The sequence below is a fragment of the Gymnoscopelus braueri genome (genome assembly GCF_963280865.1).
Source record: "Gymnoscopelus braueri genome assembly, chromosome: 1".
In the NCBI taxonomy this organism is placed as follows: domain Eukaryota; kingdom Metazoa; phylum Chordata; class Actinopteri; order Myctophiformes; family Myctophidae; genus Gymnoscopelus; species Gymnoscopelus braueri.
Window position 1 is genome coordinate 10,999,275 of NC_137603.1, and position 25,521 is coordinate 11,024,795.

General features: G+C 41.6%; 1 protein-coding gene across 3 annotated transcripts in view; it reads left to right on the forward strand.

The window, feature by feature from the left end:
• Positions 1 to 16,854, forward strand: part of kif13ba (kinesin family member 13Ba) — an 89,646-nt gene extending 72,792 nt beyond the window's left edge. For 2 of the 3 annotated variants that reach the window (XM_080440549.1, XM_080440551.1), the window contains 10 exons: positions 93 to 217; positions 1,600 to 1,875; positions 3,387 to 3,539; positions 3,740 to 3,817; positions 4,780 to 4,833; positions 5,026 to 5,188; positions 7,155 to 7,285; positions 9,336 to 9,395; positions 9,739 to 10,408; positions 11,151 to 16,854. In XM_080440549.1, coding sequence (XP_080296675.1) covers positions 93 to 217; positions 1,600 to 1,875; positions 3,387 to 3,539; positions 3,740 to 3,817; positions 4,780 to 4,833; positions 5,026 to 5,188; positions 7,155 to 7,285; positions 9,336 to 9,395; positions 9,739 to 10,408; positions 11,151 to 11,383 — 1,943 coding nt within the window. In that variant the 3' untranslated portion in view covers positions 11,384 to 16,854. The remainder of the gene's footprint in view (positions 1 to 92; positions 218 to 1,599; positions 1,876 to 3,386; positions 3,540 to 3,739; positions 3,818 to 4,779; positions 4,834 to 5,025; positions 5,189 to 7,154; positions 7,286 to 9,335; positions 9,396 to 9,738; positions 10,409 to 11,150) is intronic. The other variant, XM_080440550.1, reaches the window with a different exon arrangement.
• The last annotated feature ends 8,667 nt before the right edge of the window (positions 16,855 to 25,521 follow it).

Genomic DNA, 25,521 nt, shown 5'->3' on the forward strand with positions numbered 1-25,521 from the left:
CAGCATTATTTCCCTATTCAGTAACTTTGGTGTAAATGTACTCTGCTACTACAACTAATAATAATGATGCAATAATGTCATTTCTCTCCCAGCTGATGACCTGGGTTCTCAGGATCAGTTTGAGGTGCCTGAGGCCGGGGGTTGGGATGCCACTCTGAGCGGAGAGGATGAGGATGACTACTTTGACCTGCAGATAGTCAAACACTATGACGGAGAGGTTAGGATGTGTGTGTGTGTGTGTGTGTGTGTGTGTGTGTGTGTGTGTGTGTGTGTGTGTGTGTGTGTGTGTGTGTGTGTGTGTGTGTGTGTGTGTGTGTGTGTGTGTGTGTGTGTGTGTGTGTGTGTGTGTGTGTGTGTGTGTGTGTGTGTGTGTGTGTGTGTGTGTGTGTGTGTGTGTGTGTTACTAGTGAGTGTCAAATGTAACAACAATTATATTAGAATTTGAGAAATGTTCCTGGTCCTCACCAGGGAAAAAAAGTGTTTTATGGTTAAAACTGTTTTTTTTTTATAGAAAAGGTCCTTACACACCAGGAGTGTGAAGAATAAATTATCAAAAAATGTGCCGTGCATATTTCACATCAAACTATTAACTTGGTAATGCCTCATTCGTGTTGAACATTTACCTTGATTTTAAATGTATTGCGTTGCTTTATTGCCTGGTTATATTGGTGTTCTGTGTGGATGTTCTCATAACACAAACAGCAGTTTAAATTAATGTGAATTAATCACACAAAATAAATGGCGCCCGGTGTGTACAGACCTTTTAGGCTTACAATCAGGAAAAGATTCAGGTTGGGATTAGGCTTTACTGAAAACAACAGATCTACAAGTTTGCGCCGTATTGGGACACGTAGTGAACTAGTAGATCTGCTATTTTTGGTGCATGACACTGGTGTACAACTGGGTATAAGTCAGGCTTTAAGGTAAGAGATAAAAATGTTCTTTACTTAATGTACTTGTGTACTTCACGAGTACATTAATACAAATGTGTGTGTGTGCGCATTGTGCATGCTCGAGTGTGTAGTTTACAAGGGTCTAAATATTCTATTATGACTTGCTGCCACTGCCAGTGTTGATTTCGTCTACGAAAAATGTTCGCCGACTACCTTTTTTCACTGCCTAAAACCGAAATAAAAACTAAGCTATGATGACTAAAACTAAGACTAAATATATTGACAATTTCGTCAACAAATAAAATCTAGACTAAAATGTTAGTGAGGGACGAGTGGAGAAGAGATCCAGTGGAACTAAGACATGTCATTTTATGCTTGGTTGCGCTCGGGTGTTGCGCTCTGAAAATGGCAGAGCTCACAACGCGACGCGTTGTGAGCTTGTAGATCTGCTATTTTCAGCATGCAACCAAGTGTAAAATCAGCCATTACGACGCCATCAAGGCACCGCCAAAATACATTTTAGTCGACTAAATCAACTGTAGATTTAGTCAACTATAACCTTATGATATTTAGTCGACTAAAACTATACAAAAACTAAAACATTTCAGATGACTAAAATATGACTAAAACTAAATGGAATATTAAATTTGCTAAAAAAAAAATCAACACTGCACTTCTTCATCATCATCCCTCGCTCCCTCTGCAGGTGAAAGCGGAAGCGTCTTGGGATTCAACCGTCCACGAGTGCCCGCAGCTGAGCCGCGGGGGCGCGTGGCTGGAGCAGCGCGTCTACCTGACGGTGCGGTCGGTCGTGCAGCTCAGCCACCCGGCCGACATGCAGCTGGTGCTGCGCAAGCGCATCTGCGTCAACCTCAACCCGGGACGGCAGGGCTTCGCGCAGAACTTCCTGAGGAGGATGTCCACCCGCAGCACCATCCCCGGGTGCGGGGTCATGTTCGAGGTGGTCTCCAACATCCCCGGGGTGAGGCTTTGAACCAGGAGATATAGAGGATGCTCTCAAATAGTCCTCTTCTGTTAACACAGGGTATAGAGCGTCGCAGTTCCCGCCCACTTCCTGTTTTTTTTGGTGCCGGAAGAAAAAACTCAATGCATTTTTCCATTGACATTTCCAAAAATATTTATATCTATTAATTTAAGCCTCGAATCAAGCCATCACGAGATGACATGAATCATGACCATAAAACGTTTTTTTCTGTGATTTTTTTTTATTTTATATTTAATTATATGATATACTATATTTAATAAATACCCTTTGTTTTGCCGTTTTCAACAAAAAAAAAATCACAGAATCAAACGTTTATGGTCATGATTCATGTCATGTCATGATGGCTTGATTCGAGGCTTAAATTAATAGATATAAATATTTTTGGAAATGTCAATGGAAAAATGCATTGAGTTTTTTCTTCCGGCACCAAAAAAAACAGGAAGTGGGCGGGAACTGCGACGCTCTATAGACCTCTTTGACACAGAGGGGCAACTGTTGGTTAGTGGCCAGGTCCCAGACCAGATCGGTCTGAATTTTTTTTTTTTTGTAGCAGGCAAGAGTCTTGCTTTCCTCCCAAAGTATAAGAATTTAAGAAACATAGTAAAATGTAGAATAATTGTAAACTAGTCCATACCCGGCGATGTGCGCAGTCAAACTATATTCAGACTTTTGGGTCATACGCTAGGTATGCATAGTTTACGTTTTGGACAGTGATTTAATCGTATTTGTGTGTGTGTGTGTGACAACCCGGTCATTTACGACCTGGCGTGGAATCGTTGCCACCCACAACCATGAGAAGTTGATGTTTATACTGTTTCAGCTAAGTTATGTGTGCTAATAACACAATGTGGATTCGAACAGTGCACGTGTCTTGTCAATGTGCGTGCTAGTGCTATGGAGATGCGCTTTATGAGCACCCTCCCGCTCATAAAGTGCAGTGTGTGTGTGTAGACACGGGCCCTAAATGAAAGTCCTTTATGAAAGTTTGCAGCGTCTTTATGTTTTGCCGCTGTCTCTGCCTGTGTGTGTGTGTGTGTAAGCCAAGTTAGCGTAGCCAGCCGCTAGAGATCCCATAGCCTGCGGGGCTGTAACCATGACGACAGATCCCATAGCCTGAACTCTGAATCGCCGGTGTTTACACCAAAGCGCTAATAAGCAAGCTTACATTTTGGGGAAGTGAAAAACGGCCTTCCTCACTGTCTGCATTATGCAGAGGTCAATGCCTGTGTGCAAGTTCAGATCAATTGCCCAACCCACTGAGGAGAACCATGCGGAACAGAGTGACTGACTGACGGACAGAGGTTTCCTTTTATATGTAGGATGCTGAATACTAGAAACAAACATGATGTAAGTGATGTACAACCATGTGTATTAATTGTCAGCGTGTCAAACAAAGTAGGTCTTGTGATAACTCTGAAATCTCTAGACCTCAGTAGTGTGTTAATATTAATGAAATGTGCTGGTTCCGTTTCTTTTTTTGCTGTCAGGATGCCCAGTGTTCCGAGGACCGGGAGATGCTGGCCAGGCAGGCTGCCAGCGCAGAGAACCCCAAGTCAGCAGACAGCCAAGTGGCCATAGAGAAATACCTCCGCAGCGTTCTGGCTGTCGAGAATATACTGACACTGGACAGACTGCGACAGGTCAGAAGACACACACACACACACACACACACACACACACACACACACACACACACACTCTCAGGTTGACAGAGATATAGTTAGACATACAGATGTACTGACAGACAAATAGACAGTCAACAAACACTGTCCTGCCCATAGAGAGTATACTCACGCTGTGTGTGTGTGTGTGTGTGTGTGTGTGTGTGTGTGTGTTTCAGGAAGTGGCTGTAAAGGAGCACCTGGCAGGCAGAGGGAAAGGAAACCGGCGCAGTCTGAGCTCTCCTAGCGTCCACAGGGTAAATCTTTCAGTACACACACACACACACACACACACACACACACACACACACACACACACACACACACACACACACACACACACACACACACACACACACACACACACACTGTATATGTAAATGTCTGACTGTCCAGTATCACTATTGGTTGTTTGAGCAGCAGCCTCCAAGATTTGCTCATTAACCTGTGAGACAGAGGGAGGGAAGTGGAATAACAGTTGGTTCATACACATAGCAGTGATAAAAACTACTCAAGTCACTGCCCATCTTTCGCCGCAGGCTGAAAACCCACCTCTTCAGGAAACACTACCCTTCCTCTTCGCCTTGCCTACTTGTTGTTAACCAGTTGTACGAACTCTTGTTTTATTGTTTTATTGGATCTTGTTTATTCGATACACTTATTTGTTTTAGCTCTTGCTCATTTGATTTTCCTATTTTGTCTCATCTGTTTATGAAAGTAGGTAGCTGATATATTGCACTTTTACTTTAGCGCTAGGTATACTCTTGGTTGCTTGTTTTAGAAGAGAATGCACTTAATACTTCTGGTGATTAGTAGTTTCGTTCCCTACCTATGTTGAATACACTTATTGTAAGTCGCTTTGGATAAAAGCGTCTGCTAAATGACTGTAATGTAATGTAACACAGCCATTGTGTTCTTCAGTATGGAATGACCCCTGTCCATGCGTGTGGCTTGAAGGTGACAGTGCTTACGTTTAATACATTGTCCGGATTGTGGCCACATTGTCCACTGAGAACCAAATTCAGTTCAAGCCAGACCACCTTAGCAAGTGGTCTGACTCATTGCATCACAATAAAAGCAAAAATCCAATAAATGACAACCTTACTGTACCTACAGTTAAACCGCCATGAAACATGACCGGACACCACCGCTGTAAGACGATAGGCTGCCTCGTTGGCCGCTGGTGTAACATTTGACATTGCGTTTTCTGTTCCCTCAGCTGTCAGGAAGTAGACAGGACCTGGCCTCAAACTGCATGCTGGACGATAATAAGGTAAAACAAACACACACACACACAGGCCTGTGGTCACCGGCACACAATTGACATACAGTATATAGTATACACACTATTATAATACATCATACACATACACAGTGTGATCCTGAGGGTATAGACGTACACACTCCAGTTTATCCTTTCTTCTCTATAAGTTGAACTGAACTTCTCTTGTGTCTCTCTTGTCAGAGTCGCTGGGAGAGTCAGCAGGACATCTTCATGCCGTCTCAGTACTACCGCAGCCTCCCTCGTCCATCTCCTTCCTCCTCGCCCACGCCCACTCCCAGCCAGACTCCACCCCCCAGCGCCTCCACCACTACCACCTCCCCTCAGAGCCAGGACCCTGAGCAAGGTATGCTGCTGCACCACGACCTCTTTAACCTATCCATCCCTCCTTTGGCTTCTCACAGTCTGCCTGTGCCCTGTTCACTTCAATTCAGCATAGTTCACTTTGATTCTATTCTATTTAAAGTAAATAATTTACCCAGCAAATCAGTGAATTTATACATCAAATGATAATAGTAATTATTATTTCCTTTCACTACTCATTGGTTCTCGTGTCTGAGGTTATACATATATACACAGTACACACGCACACACACACACACATACCTATTTTACTATCCTCGTCTCCACTCCCTTCTTTCCTGAGAGAAGCAGTGTTTATTGTACCCCTCCTACGACTCCCTCTCTCCTTCCTTTTTCTTTCTTCTGCTGTAACCATCCATCTTCCTTTCCTCCCTTCCACTCCTCAATTTTTCTAAACTCTTTAAGTGACCCATAACCCTGCATTATTTCACTCTCACCTCTTTTCTTTTTCTTTTTTGAGAAATGCCACACCTCCTACCAACCTATCCCTCCTAATCTTTCCAATTGAAAACAGCCTCTCTCCCTCCTTCTTTGTCTCCTCTCCTTATCCCTCCTTTTCCACTGAGTTTGATCCGTCTATTTCTCTGCTCTGACCTCAGCTTAACTTTGACCACTCAGCCGTTCCTTCTCCACTTCCCGCTTACAGGATGTACTTCCTGCTTTATCCATGGCCTCCTTTCTACACCTGGTATTAAAGTGCATCCTGGATGAATGGATTGTAATCAAGATGATGTAATAATGAATGAAGTTCAGTTGTATTAAATGTACAGCACAAACAGAGACAATTAAAAGCATCTCACATTGTCATTTCTGTTAGGACTATGTAGATTATAACTTTTATTATTACTGTTACACTGAGAGCAGATCTCTCACCATCACAATAGTGTCAAGGAATCCACACAGAACACTAACGCGGATTTAAAACCGCTATTAGAAAAAAGTGCTTAAAAAAAGGCATAAAAAAGTGTTGCCACCACGGACACGATCATTAAATGATAACACTGTGTCACAAAATAACTAGATTGATGATAACTGAATTTAACAGACCTGACTTGGCTCCGTACTTGGTCTGCTCTTGTTTGCTTCCACACAAAATCTCTTCGCCAGAAATAACACATATATAAGCTAGCAACGTGAGGCGTTGTGTGAGCTTGTATTATTGGCTATTTCTGGCGATTGTTACCCCCAGAAGAGGGGGTGCTAGGGTTCAAGTGGTTAAAAGGATGTAAATATTAGGATGTGCAGTACTGTCTGATTTCAAACTGTGAAAGATCTGATTTCAAACAGGATGCATATTGATACAAAGTTTAAATTATATCTGGATATGAGATCCATATTGATGTCAGGGGGAAACGGAGCCCGTGAGTCCACCGTAAAATCTTGTGTAAATCATCCATGTGTTTTAACTGGTTTTAGAACAATGTGTTTGAACTACTATTCATTTGTCTCTTCAACGTTATTCTGGTCTGTTCTCTACGTACATTTTCCCTCTTTAAACTATTGTCTCATAGTAATGCAATTTCTGTGTGCATCACAATTCACTTCAGTGTGGCTTCTGGGAAATATTCTGCTTGTTTCTCCCATTTATTAGGAATTAATCATTTTTATGATTAATTTGTAATCCATTGAATATAAATGTTTGGTTTTAAATAATTATGATCGTCTGTGTTTCAGTTAACTGTTGGCAAGGCCAGCTGCTGTCTTTATTCCTCTTAGTCTAGTGGGTGTCTGCATTTGTTTTGTTTAGTTTTTGGCATTTCTTGGGCTTGCTTTCAATTTCCTGTCTTAATCTTTCACACTTTACTCTACTTTCCACACCTCCTTCTCCTGATTCTTCTTTCCCTCCTGCTGTTCCTTCCCCTCCTGCTGTTCCTTCCCATGCTCTCTCTCTTCCTCCTCTGCTTGTCCTCTGTCACTCGTCCTTCCGTCCCATCCCGTCCCTCTCTCAGGTCGTTCAGGGTTAGCTGCTTCTTATCTTTCAGTCAAAGCGCTGGTACCCCAGATGCCCAAACTCCTCAAGTCTCTGTTTCCGGCTCGCGATGACAAGAAGGACCTGAGGCCTTCACCCCACGCTCCGCAGGTGAGCTTCATATCTTATAAAAACGAATAGAGTATGCACATCACTTGGTCGAGGTGCTGGGTTGATAAGTAACATGAAGAAAAAGAATAAACCCGCATACTCATCTGCTCCAATGTAAATGTATGGACAACGTTTCAAGCCAAGGCTCTTCATCGGGTCAGACATGAGTTGAGTTATTTTTCTTCTTGAGCTTCATATCTTCACACATGTTTGAAGACATGGGCTTCAAACCAGGCTGCTCCTACAACTCACACTCTGGAGACCACTGTACACTGTAAAATCCTCAGTGTTCATTTAACTCTGTGTACAAATGCAGCCAATGGACCCTTCGCTAAACCCCACCCCAAAAGCGATTGTCCAATGCCACCTTAGCAACCGTTGTTACCCTGGCATAGGTCTGGCAAGCTTTCGTCACCTGCCATAGCTGTCAATGTTATATTGCACACACACAATCATTTGCAACATAATGGCAAGAATAGGAATACCACGATAACGTAATGGTGACTATGAACCACGTACCCAAACCCGTTGGAGGCTGCTTTTCCCAAGCTGAAATCTGCACTTAAACTGCAAGGCTTCATGGCTGTGTTGTTGAACACATACACAGCTTAACACATTCCCTGCCAGAGGTTTTTTTTTATTTTACTTCCCCCAGTGCCAGTGTTTAAATTTGTTTTACACAGGAGCCGAGATACAGGATTTTAAAGTAATAAGTTAACCAAGGAGTGAATGGAGCTAGAAATCTTTGGATCGTGATATCTCTGGTTCTGTGTGGATAAATTGAAAAAAAAAAGACCAAAAAAAAAAAAGCGGTTATACTCGTGGATGGCAGTAAACGGGTGTATTTTTCATCAACGGTTATACTCGTGTTTGGCAGGTAAAGTGTTAACGTCGGGAAAGTTACACGACTCACTCGCCCAGGTGGTGTCAATAATAGGCTACTTATCACCGTAATCGTAACAAAATTCAGAATCACAGTGCTGCCTGTTTCGGATTCCGCACGTTAAAGTATATTTATTCATTTCTTCGTCTATTTATTAACTGCTACTGCAGTCCCTGCGGTACATGAAAACTCCTGTTACAGTCAAGGATCACCTTCAACCTGGTGTTTGCACTTTCTCCATTTACGGTCCGTACATCTATATAAACGTTCAGATTTTAAATATAAAGTGCTTATGCCATGGCCACGGATGTTACAATTATGCACGGGACTCTCAAAAGTACCCGTATATTCTGTATTGTTCAATGAAAAGCATTTTAATCCGATCAGTGGCCATTTTCTCATAATGTATTCGAGTGCAATACACCTACGAACCGATAGGGTCACTCAGTTGAAAGCATATAGAGAAAATGGCCACCGATCAGATTAAAATGCTTTTTATTGAACCATACGGATGATACAGGTACTTCTGAGAGCCCGTAAATACATGTAACATCCGTGGCCATGGGATAAGCATATATATTTGAAATATGAACGTTTATGTAGATGTACGGGCCATAAATGGAGAAAGTGCAAACACCAGGTTGAAGTTCATCCATGACGGTCGTGACAGTCGACCGTCGTGTATCCGTGGCTATTACTCCCTCTAACATTTCCCATGTTTTTAGTTTATTGAAATAATGTCATGCACATTTGTCCACCTACTGCCTACTGCAGGCCTTGTTGACTAGATTTAGAAGAGATTTTGAAGCTCTTGCTCCTGAAATGATCGATTATTTTTAAGGGGAAAAGCCATTATTTAACATGCAAGTCAATGGGTGAGAAGCAGAGATTGCCAGGCGCTGCCAGGCCTGGGTGTGACTAACTTCGCACCACCTGTCACAGAGTGGAGTGGGTGGGGCTTAGCGAAGGGTCCATTGCAGGTCCGTTTGGTTCCATTTGTACATTCTGAGTAACAAATGGATAGATTAACACTGAGGAGTTTACTGTGTATTTATTTTAAAAGTTGCTGACACACAGCAGACATCAAGCAATCTCCTCATTGTTTCAGAACACTCAGTTGTTGATCAAAGTAGTGCAAAGACATGAACTTCTTGTGACCCCATCTAGCACATGCCTCGAATTATGACATCATCTGGAGGGGACGACAGCAGAGTCAGAACGGAGACGGTAGGAGAACGTCCTCACTCCTTTTCCTCCCCTCCTCTCTCAACCGTGTCTCTCTTGCTCCCTCTTTTATTTCGTCTCTTTTCCTTTCTGCCTCCCCTTTCTCTACCTTTCTGTCACTCTTCTCCAGCTATTGCTTTAACTCTCTCTCTTTTAAAGTTTATGTGAAGGTGTTGTTTACTGCCAGTTTCTTGTTAAAACGATGTTTTGAATGCATGGTCACTGTCAGAAGACTTTCTAAATGAGCTCAACATGAGAATAAAAAAGTCTGTATTGTTCTGCATGCGTCTCCCTGTCCTGAATGTGTCTCTCTCCCTCTGTGTCTGTGCCACGGCCTGACCCATAGGTCCCTATGCTAGGGCGGAGCATCGTCGCAGCCCCGCCCGCCAAAGACAGGTGGGCCGAGTCTCCCGAAGCCCCTCCTCCTCCTCCTCCCGTGCATGACCCGCATGACGCCACGCCCCTCAGCCCCCTCAGCCAATCGTCCAGCGGCTACTTCTCCACTAGCGTGTCCACGGCCACCCTCTCCGACGGCGTGGCCGGCAGTGTCGAGCCCGCCTCCTCCCTCCTCCACCCTTCCTCCTCCTGCTCCTCTCTCCTCCTCTCCTCCTACCCGCTCGACACCGCTGGGGGGGCGGCGAAGGCCGCCGCGGAGACGTTACCCACAATCCCCCAGCAGCCCCAGACACAGCAGCAGGGCGCTGACAGGAACGGTGTTGTTGCCTCTCCTCAGTACGACGCAAAAATGGCGGCCAATCACAATGCCGTCGTGGCCACGGGGAAGTCCCTCTCTGAACAGAGGCTGGTGAACTCTGGAGGAAGAGGAGGAGAGAGCTTAGAGAGGCTGGAGATCCTGGACGACGAGGAGCGCTGCCGCGATTACGTGCTGCCGGATTGGCTGGCGGAAGGGGCTTCCGTCACGGTGGGGACCAATAAGGCGGGGACAGTGCGCTACGTGGGGACCACAGAGTTTGCTGAGGGGATGTGGGTTGGAGTGGAGCTGGACACGCCCGCAGGTCTGTACAGTTTTAATGCTACATTCACACCACATACTGGTATGTCAGTCGACATTACAGCACACTCTGGAGGTCGGGAGCTAGGATAAAGAACGTCCAACGTCTGCTAGTGGACACTCGCTGTGGAATTAATACTTAACATACCTTTTTCCAAAGCAGACCGTGGTTTGTTGGTTTGATTCTTGATCTGGAGGTTTCAATTCCTTTCAGTACGAAATGAAAAATCAGTGTGCACAAACTTGAACTTGCTTGAGATAGATAACCCAACACACTAAATATCATTATGCATTTTAAAGCTCAGATTTATTTGAAAATGTACTTATGTTGCTATATATCAGTGGTTCTCAAACCTTTTCATGTCAAGGACCACCCAAAAGGATATGTATTTGTCCGCGGACCCCCCATGTCAAAATATTTAGTTCCAGGGACCCCTAGAAGCAAAGATTTTAGCAGATCTACGAGCTCATAGCGCTATGAGCTTGTATATCTGCTATTTTTGAAAAGCCAAAGAAATCTAAAATGACACCGAAAATGACACAGATGTGTTCCCAGATTGAATGGGTTAACAGCTAAAATGGAAAATGAATGTATGCAATGTATGTGTGCACGCTGGGGTGTATAATAAACATGTGGACATGTACTGAACTGTCCACCTCCGTCCCACCCTCCTAACACCACATGTCCCCATCTCTCTCTCTACCCCCCCCCCCTCCCCCCATCCACCCTGACTCCCTCCCTCCAGGTAAGAACGACGGCTCAGTAGGGGGTCACCAGTACTTCCGCTGTACCATGGGCTATGGTGTGTTGGTGCGTCCCGACCGGCTGTCCCGCCGCGACCGCTCCCGATGGAACGGAGAGAACCGACGCAGCGGAGGAGGAGACTTCTGCCCCCCCGTCCCCGTCCTGAGGGGAGGGGGCGGGGACGGCATTGGGGCGACACGCCGCGGAGAGAACCGCAAGTCCTGGAACAGCTGAGAGGGAGAGCGACAACATCCCAGCACACCCCCCTTGTCCCCTGTCTCCCCTGGACCAAGGGGCCGGATGGGACACATTTGACTCTACGCAGATGACCCCTTGGTCTCAATAGAACCCCGACTGACTCCTCCCCGTCCCCTATCTATGCAACAGGCTCACTGATTTCTGAATACTGCCCGCCTGGGCACGTGCCCCCACCCCCTCCTCTGGTGGGACAAAGTATTACATCCAGTACATCCGTTCAGTGAATGGAAGTCAGTGGAATGACTTATCCGGTTCTTTTAAGAATGAGTGGAATTAAGTGGGATAGACTTGTACACAGTACATGGAAATCAGTGGTTTGTGCTGAGCAAATGCTTCAACTAGAAGCCTATTTATCATGAAGGGGATGTATTGCAGGCAATGTGTGGCGTGGAAGGAATATTTATAGCAAATTGCAACCCAAGGGAGAGAATGGGCTCCATGAATAGAAGTCCCCATGGGAAAGGACTGCTCAGAGTGGACGCAAGTCAGTGGGAAGTCTGCGTGTTATTATTTCTGTGAGTTTCATTGGACGTGGATTGGACGTGCCCCCCTTGCCAGTGGAGCAACCAGACTTAAATCCCCCACCCCACCCCTCCTCCACTACTGCGCTGCTGGTCTGGATGACACGACTCAGTTACTTCCTCAACAAACATGCCATCACTTCCAGGCTTCTCCTGTTGGTCTATTATCTTACTATAAGAGGGAACAAAAGCCTATGAGTGAACCTCCTCCTCCTCCTCTTAGTGAACTCTTATCGACCCCCCTACCCCCCCAGTATTCTGAACCGGTCCATTTTGCGGACTGATATCAGACTAGTTTTGTGCGAGTCATCCCTCCTGTACTGTATACCCGCCCGCTCACTTTTTTTTTGTTCATTTGAAATGATCACAATTCTTCCAGAATGTGCCTTCATCAAGCAATGAATTTGTTTTGGGTTTTCCTCTGTATATTTTTATTTCCCCTTCTAAGTGTTCTTTCTGAATGAGCCCCTGTGCCCCTGGGGGTCTGGTCATGAGAATTCCTTGTGGAAAGTGTGAGGTGATCTCAGGAACTGTTTTGGGGGAAGATGGACATGTATGGATGGATGGTTGTGTCTGTTTGCGGGTATGTGTGTATGTATGCCTCAGTGCGTGTGTGTATTTACGTATGTATATTCTGTATGCCTCAGTATGAGTAAGTGTAGCAACTGTGCAATCATTCTTATGTTTTGAATTTTGACAGGAGTTACACATGTGTTGACTTGGTGTCGTGAGAGGGAGGCGTCTTTATTGGACAAAGCCATTCTGGGAGACAGATGTTTATAATGGGAGTATTTTGTGAGGAAGATATTGCACTGGAGAAGACCGTATTGCTTCCATAGTGGTATGGCGGAACCCATCTATGGTGGACAGAGCAGACATAGAAAAAAAGTGACAATGGTTCATTGTTATCCATTAAGGTCGTTGCACACAGTAAAATACTGTTTTAATTTCACTCTAGCTTTAGGTGATTTTATTAACCCTCACGGGTCCATTTTTATACTCAGGAGTTAAGCTAACACTCTGGATTTTACTGTGAAGTGATGGAATTTCTTGAACCAATTGCAGTAAGCTTCTCATTGTGCTGAAGCCTTAAAAAATATATATATTTTAACCACAGCAGTCTAATTTTAAAGATGAAACTGTCTGAGAGAAAAGCCTGCATACAGTATTTGAACTTGGGGTCACAGTGGTGAAGGAATTAGTATTTTATATTATAATATAATATAAGAGACATTTTGTGGAGAAAATGCACTTGCATTGTCTCGCACAGCAACCATGACACTGACAAAACCTTTATTCGACATATTTTGAACCATTTAAGTATTTAAGTGCACCTTCCCTCTAAGTATTAAGAGATTAAACCTTTTAAAGAAACATTTCAACAGGTTTTTAACGAATCCATAAGTTTGGTGAAAGTCCCAATCATTGCTGAAACATGTCATACCAAAAGTACAAACTACTGCCAATAATTTGTTACATTTATCCACAACTCCTAAAGTATTTGTCATGGTCAGCAGCTGTACTGTATACTGTCTTGGTTCAAGAAATACAAGTGCACATCCACTATCAGAAAAAGACCACGGCCATGTTGCCGTAGGTATTTGTGGTAGCAGATTGGGACATTGCCAATTTACAAATGCAATAATGGGGAATTTCAGCTGTAGACGGCAAGTTTGTACACTCCACCAGTTGCGTTGTGAGGTAACCAAACATGGTCTGGACATATGTTTTTATTGTATAAAAGTAAACTTGCTGGGAAAATGGAAGGTGAAATTAGTAGACCATGGACTGAAATGTTTGTCCCCCCTTCTTCATGGGCTGTTATGTTGGCTCTGTGGTGCTGAGTATGTGTAACTGGCGAAGTAAGGAAAGTGAGCGTAATGTTAAGTGCTTCTGGTGGTGTATTTTTTTATACCTAAGTGTAGAACAAAGTGTTTTCTATGCATTTTAGCCAAGTTTTTATGCTTTGGTTATGAGGTTTTATGATGATTAATGAAGTTGTCTCACCAAGTGAGCAAAAAGCATGTGCTATGTGAAGAGGAAGATGGATCTATTTTTAGTGCTATATTTAAGGATTTAAGGATTAAAACACTATCCTGTCTATCCCTGTTGATACTCAAAGTTCTGTTAAAGCTACATTTCCATGGTTGAGATATGAAAATGAATGACCCAAGTGTGCTCATAATGAGGATCTTTAACTATACCCTGATCAATGTACATCATTCATTGGATGTAAACGCTAGTGCAGGATCATCTGCATATAACTGTTTTTGCTATCCCTTTTATCTTTCTTCACATAACTCTTATCCTGTGAAAATCGATAAAGAATTTTTTAAGCAATTCAAGAAATGTTGCACAAATGATTTAATGGAAATTGTTGCTGCTATGAGTGTTGTATTTGTACCTTTCAGTAGATTGAATCATTTACAGTATTTAACTGTTAGGACCATCTCAGATTGATTTGAGCCAGCAGAGCTTGTTTATGTCTTTTTAAAAAAGACTGTTAAATTGTACTAATTTAAGACAATGTAAAGTGAAATTTGCAGACTTTACAAAATAGGGATTAGTTAAAATCTTTGATAATATCACCAAAAGAATGGTGAAAAATTATGTAATTTGCTCATTTCTGTCTTTCGTTCGCTTCCAGCCTAGCATTCAAGGTTGTATTTAAAAGTAATTTGATTGCTTTATTCCAAGTTTCCCCAATAGTGCAAGGTAAAATTTCAACCTATTTGGTTATTTTGTTTGAAGGACAATATTGTTAATGTGAAGAAAATATATTCCTAAATGAGGCACTTTGTGGTTTGAGTCAGGTAATAGAGGTGGTAAAGCATGTTTTGGAATTTACCAACAGACAGATGCTGTGTATGAGAAAACAGGTTGGCAGTACCACTTACTTTTGTTATACTGCAACTATACATTTGAAATCATTGAAAGATTAGGAAACTCAAAAATATTGGTCTCTCACAAATTCACAATGGGTTGTCTGGTTCAACTTCTCCAATTAAAAATCTATTTATAAAGACAAGAGAGCCAATGTTCTTACATTAGAAACAACTAAAGGTATTGGGGAGGGGACTTAAGAATGAACATCTAGGTTGAACAATGGTTGCAAAACCCAATACGGCTGCTATTGGCTCGAACACCCTCAGGAGGGGAGGAGGAAGGTGATATCAAAACATTTTAGTGTCTTGTTGTTATTATGGCCTTAATGGCCAGGAACTGGCTGGTTTATAGGTTAGTGTCTTGTTATTATGGCCTTAATGCCCAGGAACTGGCAGGTTTATAGGTTGGACATTTGGTAGATTGGAGGTTGGTTGTTAAGTTGGTTAGAAATTGCGTTGATTGATCCATGGCTATTTGATTGGAAGTACCAAGTGTTGGTGGTGGTTAGGTTGAATGGAGGTTGGGTTGAATAGAGGTTGGGTTGGACGTTGTGAGGGTTTGAAGATGAGTTGCTGGGTTGATTGCTGGCAGTTCTATGGTTGGTTAATGTTGTCATATCGTGGTTCATATTTGTATGTGGTAATTGAAGGAGGGGAACAGTGTGTGTGTGTGTGTGTGTGTGTACTGTGTACCTGCTCTGGATTTACTTGTCTCCTGATGCTTTTGCCAGGGTAGGAAATTACCACCGGTCAGTCCAAATGCTGGTAAATGTGCTCTAATTCTCTATTCTAAAAATGTAGTTATCTAGAAACATTATTTACCCAGCCATTTTGGTTTGGGGGAACTTTGGGGGTCCTGTGTTCTTAAAAAGTCGGAACCCAAGGTTCCTTGTGGACTGTATAACAACCAAAAATAAAACGAAACGGTTGAGGATTTTCCTCCCCTGGTGTGTTGTCATGGAGACCTTTTGAGTGTTGAGATCACTTCAGGCTTTTAAACTTTCTTTTATGTTGTGCCTCAAAAGCAGTTGTGTTTATTCGTCATTCATATGCTGTCCCATATCCATGTTCAGTGGTGGAAGAAGTATTCAGATTTTTTTTAATTAAGCAAAAGTAGCAATACCACAATTCAGAAATACTCTGTTACAACTAAAAGTCCTGTACTCAAAACTTTACTTGAGTAAAAGTACAAAAGTATTTGCCAAATGTGCAGTACAGTACCAAAGTAAAAGTACTAACTCAGAATTTGTCAAACTTTTAGGAAAATAGCCTAAATTCCAAATTACATTTTGTAATTGCCTAAGTATCACATAGGGCGTACTTGGTTAATGTATATTATTTTTTTATAATCTAAATCTAAAGTAACTAAAGCTGTCAAATAATTGTAGTGGAGTGTAAAGTACAATATTTTCCTCTGAGATGTATAGTGGAGTAAAAGTATAAAGTATTAAATATGGAAGTACTCAAATAAAAGTACCTCAAAATTGTACTTAAGTATAGTACTTGAGTACGTGTACTTTCCACCACTGTCCATGTGTCAATTAATAAAAAACGCACACGAGACTAGAGCTAAGAGCTGGTGAAGACAATTTCCCAAAACAATTTATATATGTCCATTTGGGGGGGGGGGACATTATATACGGTATATACTATTACATATATAGGACTCTGTCTGTAAAGGTGTTATCATTTTTTCAACCCAAGAATTTGTTTTTATTTTGTAACTGAAGTGTTTTATGGTGGAGATCTCTCTTTTTATGTGGGGGGGGGGGTGCTCTCTCAAAATGTTACCACATTTCATCAACAGTGCAAATGTAGGTGTGAAAGTCAAAGGAGGTTTCCAAATATAATTATGTTTTATATATTAGACCCCAAACGACATCGTCTTTATGGAATATGGATAGATGTGCTCTATCCAGTAAAGCAGTGGTTCTCAACCTGTGGGTCGGGATTTTGAGGGGGTCATCAGATGACAGTGAAGTGACAATTTAAGGACTTTTTAATACCTACGAGAAAAAGACCATCACTGCATCAAAAGTAATCAACACACTATGCTATAAAAACTGGTCAAACATTGTTGGCGTTGTGAGCTTGTAGATCTGCTATTTTCACAATATTTATCAGTGGAACCGAGTCAAACTAAATCGAATGCCTCAACTCCTACATTCCAACTGCTTATCTGGGTGGGGGGTCCCCAGTTTAAATGATTATTCTGAGGGGTCACGGCCTGAAAAGGTTGAGAACCACTGCAGTAAACCAGTGTCCACCAGGAACCTCTTTTTACACAATAACATCCTCAGTGTTAATTCAACTCTTAAGAGTTTACAAATGAGGATTTTACTGTGCACTGGCAAGCAGATTGCATGTCGGACCCACAGATAGTTATATGGTTTTTGAAAGCTCAATTGAAGTGCTGCACTTTTTGGCAAACGTTTTTAACAGCTGGCGCTTGTCGCTCCTGGCGGCCCCAAAAATGACTAAGCCATAATCGCTGTCGGGAACACACAGCTAAAAACAAGTCGGCTCAGTGAGGAGAGGTTACTGGCTGGCAGAAATATACATGATTATGGACATTATATACGTATATTCATACTACAAAAAAACACCATCCACTTCAGCACATGGAGTACTGTAATCACCCATCATTTATATCGCATTCTCCAGAAATGTAGTCGGGTGGTCAGATGGTGTGAGCTGATGTTTAGGGTGTACCAGTCATGGTGGCTGGGAGACAAGAAACATGATTAGATTCCAACCTTATTGAGCTAGCCTGCACAATTGGAACCATCCATTGTCATTTCTTTGAAATGGTCCCCCAAACAAGACCATCATAATGGTCTTAGATTTCAGCTCATAACCTGATAGTGTTGTCCATATTTATAACTGTCAGACGTTTTCATTGCTTTTGATGTGGATAATGTTTAATGTTTAACCCATTGATACCTGGAACGCATCTGTGTCACTTTAGATGTCATTGGCTATTCAAAAATAGCAGATATACAAGCTCATAGCGCGGCACCGAGTGCCGCGCTATGAGCTTGTAGATCTGCTATTTTTGAAAAAAAATCTTGAAAAAAAAAATCATGAAAGAAAATGTTTTAGATTTTTTTTTTTCAAAATGTTTCAAAATGTCAAAACTTTCAAAAAACCTCAGGTCTTAATGGGTTAAACATACAGTCACGTATGTTTGATTTTACGGTTGTGGTGTCTGTACACATTTTCTGTCCCCTCGCATTTCATATTTTCAAAATTGTGTTAAGTTCTTGTTATGCTCATAATGTAGACCCAACACCTTTGCGCCTTCTTGGTTTGCACTGGTCTTAATGCATTTCCTGTTAATTGTGGGGCGTCCCTGGTCCAGAGCAATATACCTCCTGCCTTAACATTGACCCAGAGACTGGGCTTGAAACAATAATAACCCTTCCTCTATTAGCTGTCTAATCCAACACATTTATGCTGTATTCCTACCTAAAACAAGTAGCATAGAGTTGTGTCATTGTGAGTGAAACACATGTGCACTGTTTTCTGTTACCTCTGTGTGGGACTATGGAGGGGAGAAAGTTGTCACACTGCCCCCTAGTGGCTGTGTTCAAAGCTTAGTGATGGGGCAACCACATACACGCAACGCCCCCAGTTCCATTCCAGCAGGAGACCTGTGCTGCACGACATTCCTCCTCTCTACATTATCCTGTGTAAATAACAAAAAGATGCTCAGTATGAACAAAAGTCTTGATTTCTTAGAGAAATTGAATATTTGATGTTCTCTGCATTTACTTCAATATGAATATGATTCCATTCTACAAAAAAAAAGAGTATTGTTTGGAATTGCTTGCACGCTGGTAAAGATGAGAGCTTGCTTTGACTGTGGAAGGGACAGCAGTAAATTGCAGAGATCATAATGGACCTTACTGACAAATAGCCATATACTGACAATTAGTCATGTAATTTTATTTTCTTCAAAGGAGTTACCGATGGTAGATTCAAAGCTCTGTTCCATTTAAGTATAGCAGAGCCTTTCCAGTGAGCCCAATAGTGAGCACAATAGCAGCACCCTGACTGTAGTATCATTTGTAAAACCAGTGAAGGAACTAGGAAGTAACATTACACAACTATTTGTCAATATATGGCTGCCATGAAAGAGGTATATTGCAAGGTTGTAGTTAAGTATCCATAAAGAAACGCATAGCATCAGTCCATTGGGATCTGAGCTCAGTCCATGCAGGATTTTCTCAGGAATGAACACAGCCACCAGGGGGCGTTAGTTGTCACTTTCCCTTGCCTTGTGCTTTTGGAAGGACTTGCTACACAGCATGGTGCTTCTGTACGGACCGAGCCCACTTGTAGAGGCTCAGCATTTCTTCTCAGTAGCCCAGATATAACACTGCCCTGCCTGGCTTCAACACTGCCCAACAGGAACCCCTGCTGTTTAATGCCACAATGACCAGCAGTCAAATGCCGGTCAGCCCTCGCTGTGGCTGCTACTGCAAACAATGTGCCAGCCACTTAAGGAGGGAAACCAACCATCATTTCACCATCCACTTTTGTAGGAAAACTTGGGGGCAATTTGGGTATTTGCCAGCAAAATGTTCTTTCTGAGGGTCAAGTGGTCACCATGTTCTGTGTTAACTACTGGTGCTTGTGTTGAGGTCCATCTTTTCTTGACATTTCCTTAAGCCTCTTTTGTCTGGGATGGGGGATTGTGTCCTGTACTAAACTGGCTGTGTTGAGGCAGGGCTGGACAGCTATAGGGGAGTTGGAAATCACTTTATTCACCAAGGCGACAAGGATTTGATGCAATGTGTGACATTTGTAAAATCTCACTTCCATTTCTTTTCCTCCCGCACATTCAACTGACATCGCTCTCATTTTGTTTTACATTCAGGTTGGGGCTGAATAAGGTCTCAATAATTCTGGTCCAGTTGTATTGACAATGTCTCTAAAATAACCCCCAAAGGGGGTAAAAAGGCTCGATGATTTGCAGGTGATTTTCTGCCAGGTTCCAAGCTGTGAAGACATGACATATATTTAACACCGTATTCTTGACCTTCCTAAGTTGCTTTTTGGCAAAGTCTGTGTATGAGGGGTGTATGGGTTGCAACCCACCAGTTGAGAAACTGGTTTGTACAGTGAAGAGAGACAGTAATGTATACTTAACCTCCATAGTCTGCTGATGTCAGCCTAGCCAGTCGATCAGCCTCCTGACCCATCTTCCTCTTTCTCACGAGTGTTATCAATACAACCAACCGATCAGCAGTATTATATCACCATCATTATCAGTAATAATATTTATCAATGGTAATTATTCCGCTACTGTTGATTGCGTGTGTCTCAATGTTTATTTGTGTTGTGTGAATGTATCTTAAGAGTGGTTGTGTGTTTGTATGTATGTATGTATGTGTGTGTGTATATATGCGCATATTAAGACTTTTAAAAAAAGAAATCTGAGCACAAGTTTGGGTTTTGATTAATTTAATAGTTTTATGTAATTCTATGCTGCAATCCAAAGAGGAATCATGTATTATAATGCATTTATAATTTTCATTTTTTATCATCTGGACAATAATCTCCCTGGTAAGAAAATAAAAAAGGAATGATTTACAAATAATTTCTTGTGTTTTTCAAGTACAATAAAGGATGGATTGTGAATATTTTGCTAGATGGTGGGATTCCAATTTCGGAGTCTTTGTCGGTGTTGGAGTAGGCTACACTTCAGGTCACTCAAACCTATGATTTTTTTAGTGTGGCTATGATTAGACTAGTGTGGCTATGTAACACTAATTCTATTCTGATGCTTGGACAACTGAGCAGTTAAACACTTAAAGAACTATTTGAAATGCTCCATCCCAAAATTCAGACAAATGTGCCTGTCTGTTTTTCAGTGCTCTGTGAGAGCGAGAGTAATGTCAGTCAAGTCAACTGAATTGTCAAGTAACCACCATTCAAGGAGCCATTTTATATGGGTGCGTCTGAAATCACATACTAACATGCTATTTAGTATGCCAAATTACTTTCCAAAAGCTTATAGCTACTAAATAGTAGTCTATGTGAGATGCATACTAAATTCATATGGGGTACTTTCCTTACTACATTGTATGTCCAAAGTCAAACCCTACTGCTTAGTACTGTAGACTCAATCTGGGAGATTAGTAGATACTAAACAGTAGGCTGAACATTGCGGTAAGACTGTATATTAAGGTTTGGTCTTTAATGCATTATGCACATTATAATGGTCTACACATTATCATGTGCTTACTGACTATGGTGCTGACTATGGTTCTTCTGACTATGGTTACTGACTGGTTACTATGGTTACTGGCTATGGTGCTGATTATGTTGCTGACTATGGTTCTTCTGACTATGGTTACTATGTTGTTGACTATGGTGTTGACCAGGTTGCTGACTAGGGTGCTCACTATGGTGCTGAATAGGGTGCTGATTATGGTGCTCATTATGGTGCTGACCAGGGTGCTGCTGACTATGGTACTGACTGTGATTACTGATTATGGTGCTGACTACAGTTACTATGTTGCTGACTATGGTTACTGACTATGGCGCTGCGCTGACTATGGTGCCGACTATGGTGCTGACTATGTTACTGACTATGGTGCTGTGGTTAATGACTATGGTACTGACTATGATGCCGACTTTGGTTAATGACTATGGAGCTGACTACGGTACTGACTGGTGCTGACTGTGGTACTGACTATGGTGCTATGGTTAATGACCATGGTACTGACTATGGTTACTGACTATGGTGCTATGGTTAATGACCATGGTACTGACTGATGCCGACTTTGGTTAATGACTATGGTGCCGACTATGGAGCTGACTACGGTACTGACTGGTGCTGACTGTAGTACTGACTATGGTGATATGGTACCCTAACCCTAGTTACAGTTGGGAGGAGCCCCCGCCATCTTTACGAACATATGTGCCCGCCAGTGTCTGGGGGTACAGGGGCCTTTAAGATAGGAAGGGGCTTTTATAAGGAAATCTTTAAACAAATATTTTCTTAAAGTCATACTGTGTAACATTCATTTTAGTAGTATGTATTTAGTATGTCTGGCGATACCTCGTAGCACAACGTTTGTCTATAAGGAAGTACCGCTCAGAACGGAATGCTGCAGGATCCTAACAAAATAAAACACATAATTAAATACATTTGCGGTGCCTAGGTCATTTTAGCACAAATGTCTGGGGAAGACACTCACAAATAAAAAATATTGTATTAGTTTATTTTATATTTATATTTTATAGTATTTAGAGAAGTTGTAAAAAACACATTTATGTGGAATGGTTAATGTGAAAAATATACCAGTTAAAGATCAGAAAAATAAATAGCTTTGTTTAATTAAAGTTACATAACAGTACGCTATGACTTAAATGATTGTGGTCAGAGAACGACACCAGCATGTAATCAAACCCCAATTCAGTCAACATAACACCAAGACACACAACTTTCTTGGATCAATGTTTATTCCCTTATAGATATACCAATATAAACACACCTTTAAAAAAAGACAAATAAAAAAAGCTTTTTTCCAACTGATGAAAAAAAGTAACAAAAAGCATATGTAGTTTGTTTTATTTTCTACATAGCTATTACAGAACAGTCTACTGTCCAAAAAAGGCACTAAATTCTGAAAGGGAAGGTAACAGAAGTGATAGTAATATATTTTAAATTCATATAACAGACTTAATTATTTACTTGGATATTGGTTTAAATTGTATAGAGTATTTGTTGTGGTATAATATGTATATTCACAAGATCAAACCGGTACAGACGCGAGGTAACTCCTTCTAGACATACGTTTCGTTGTTACAACACATGACATTCATTACTAGCCTGATAACTGACTTTCAGCGAAGATGGACTAGAGTAGATTTTTTTATCCAAATCAAAGGGTCTCATTTAGAACAGTAAAACCAAGTGAAGGCAAAGTTGTAATTCATGGACAAACTCTCCCAACTCAGTTTGATGCCAAAATAAGCATGTTCAATCAACATGTTCTGTGTATCAAAAGCAAAAATCTAATTTCTGATATTTGGATGATGCAAATGATAAAAGCCAGTTTGTCAATACATAAGGAATCAATACTGTTGATCCAATTCTAAATTTCTTTTAAACTATTTGTTATAGGATAAGTCAGATAACATTTAAAATCTGAGACCTATGGGTGTGTTGCTTGTAAATGAAATGTCCACCAAAAAGCATGTCTATCATTCAAGGTATGGACGCTAAATTGACGGGCCCTCTGAAAGGCTCTATACATGGGCTCAAGGATAAGACCAGAGAACACGTTTTTCGAAACCCACAGGCCTCGATTCTGTCCATGCCACAGACAGCGGTAGTCATCTTATGAGGAATGTAATGAATACAGTTCCTTAACAGCAGCTAAGTGTAGGGCACAGGGTTTCCTAGACAGAGGTAGGTTGATCCCGGCCATGGGATGGGATAGAATATAACTTTATGACTAAAAGGGACGTTATTGTGTATATTGGGTACACCAGTGATGAACGCAGGGGTAAATATGAAAGCAGGTTTCAAATTCCTTCAGAAATTGGGGTGGTAGCATAATTTTACTGCAATAAGTGTTTCATGGTGAATCATACAGTATCAAGTTTAACTTAGATGCAGGCCGCAACAGCTCAAGAAAGGCCTGTAGTCACATTTGGTGAGGTATGCATGTTTGTCGATAAAGTAACCCTACCAGGCTTGGCATGGAGTTAGATGTGACATTCACTCCTGAACAAACAGAAAAAGAGAGGGACAAGTGTGGAGTCACGTGGAAGCTACTAAATGCTTTGAAATGTAGTGTAGACAGAATCTGTGGCTAGTTTTATGGTGTTCATTTCAGTGACCAAATACTGTAACAGCTGCTATTCCAAACACTAGCCTACCAGTAGTACAGAAGCTTATTTGCAAATGAGGTTGTATTAGTGAGGTGAAAGTCTGAAAGACAGACTGGAATCCCCTTTTGTTCGGGGGGAGATATTGCGCTTATTAGCTTGAGGCAGTAATACTTGTCAACTGGTAGGTGTCCTGTCCGAAACCACGGTCTAGGAGACCACCTCCTACAACTGCAGATGTACTAATTAATGTATTAATACTCTACCGTAGAGATTGGTTAAAATAACCTTTTATTCATTCAAATAAGTTCTGTGTGTAGCTTTGTGTGTAGTCCAAATGAGAGCCCTTCTCATTGCTCACTAAAATGTGATTCCACTGAGCTCCGACCAGATACAATTTAGATGGGAGTCTTTGTACATCCTGGCATTGCAATTCATACATGGAATACACACTGCAAATATGGAAGCCGTAAAGGAAGCACAGTTTCTTCCTGTATGGGCAAGAACGGGAAAATCTGTACTTATCTGAACCCACTGTTAAATGATACATTTCTAAATCCAAGAGTGTACAAATGGTTAGATTTACACTTAAGATTTGACTGTTCAGCACAGGTTGTACTTTGAGGTAAAAGTGAATACAAATCCGTATGGTAAGGAAGATCTCAATCCCCTGTGGAAGTGGTCAGACACTGAAGGCAATCTGACCTTTCAGCTTCTCCTGACAAATCATGGGCCAGATCTTGCCTTCTGTCTGAAAAAGTGGGGACAACACCGTAAAGTCCTGAGTGTTCATTCCCGGAGTTACAAATGGATAAATTGACACTGAGGATTTTACTGTGCAGGTATTCTGCCTAGCACATATATACACACGTACGTGTGTGTGTGTGTGTGTGTGTGTGTGTGTGTGTGTGTGTGTGTGTGTGTGTGTGTGTGTGTGTGTGTGTGTGTGTGTGCAGGGCATTGCTGAAAATGAGCACTTGTGCTCAGCTACTATCCTGGGTAAATAAAGAACAAAAATAAAAATAAAAAACAAAGCGTTTCATTTAAAAATCAACAGTATGACACTGCATTTTAAACAACAAAAAAAGACAGACGTGATTTATAATCATGAAATCAATCATTTACAAAAAAAGAACATGCCGACATCTTTCATGAATCGTATGATTCGCCTCAGAAATGTTTCTGCTTGGCAGACAGCTTTAAAAAAAATAAAGATATAAAGTATGTTTAGCGAAGCATTTATAGAACAGTATTGTGGTTTTTTTTATCATATAGGAATACATATTTGACACAAAAGACAGAACTATGCTACTAACTAGAGACACAGTAGAGTTTCTGAAACTCAGAATGGCTATGAGCCAAGGAAGACAGCTTAGCTGCCAGTCAAACATACTCAAATAAAACAGATATCAAAGGACTCATCATTCTGCCATTAAATTCAAGTTCCATTCAGACATTTTAAGCCTTAACCCGACAACCCTGTGGAATTCTACTGGTACAGTATCCCGCAGGGGCGAAAGATTGATTTAATTTCCGTAATTCTTTGGTAAAAAAATGACCTTTCCTTTCTGCCATTTGGAAAACCAACGGCAAAACCAAATTCATTGCCTCTTTCCAGACAATGCTGGATGGGAGAGACTTTGAGATTCTACATAATGTAATAATATCGAAATGTTCCGTTGCAACATGCATACAGAACTGCAAAATCGATCGCAAAGTCACCCCAAATGTTGTGAGCAAAAGCTCATTACTTTGAGTCTCCAGTAAATAATCTCTAGGCTCTGAAACGTATTTCACATTGAAGCGGTTGAGTGAGTGACTGAAGGGAATTAGCTTATAGTTGAGGTGTGGTGTGGAT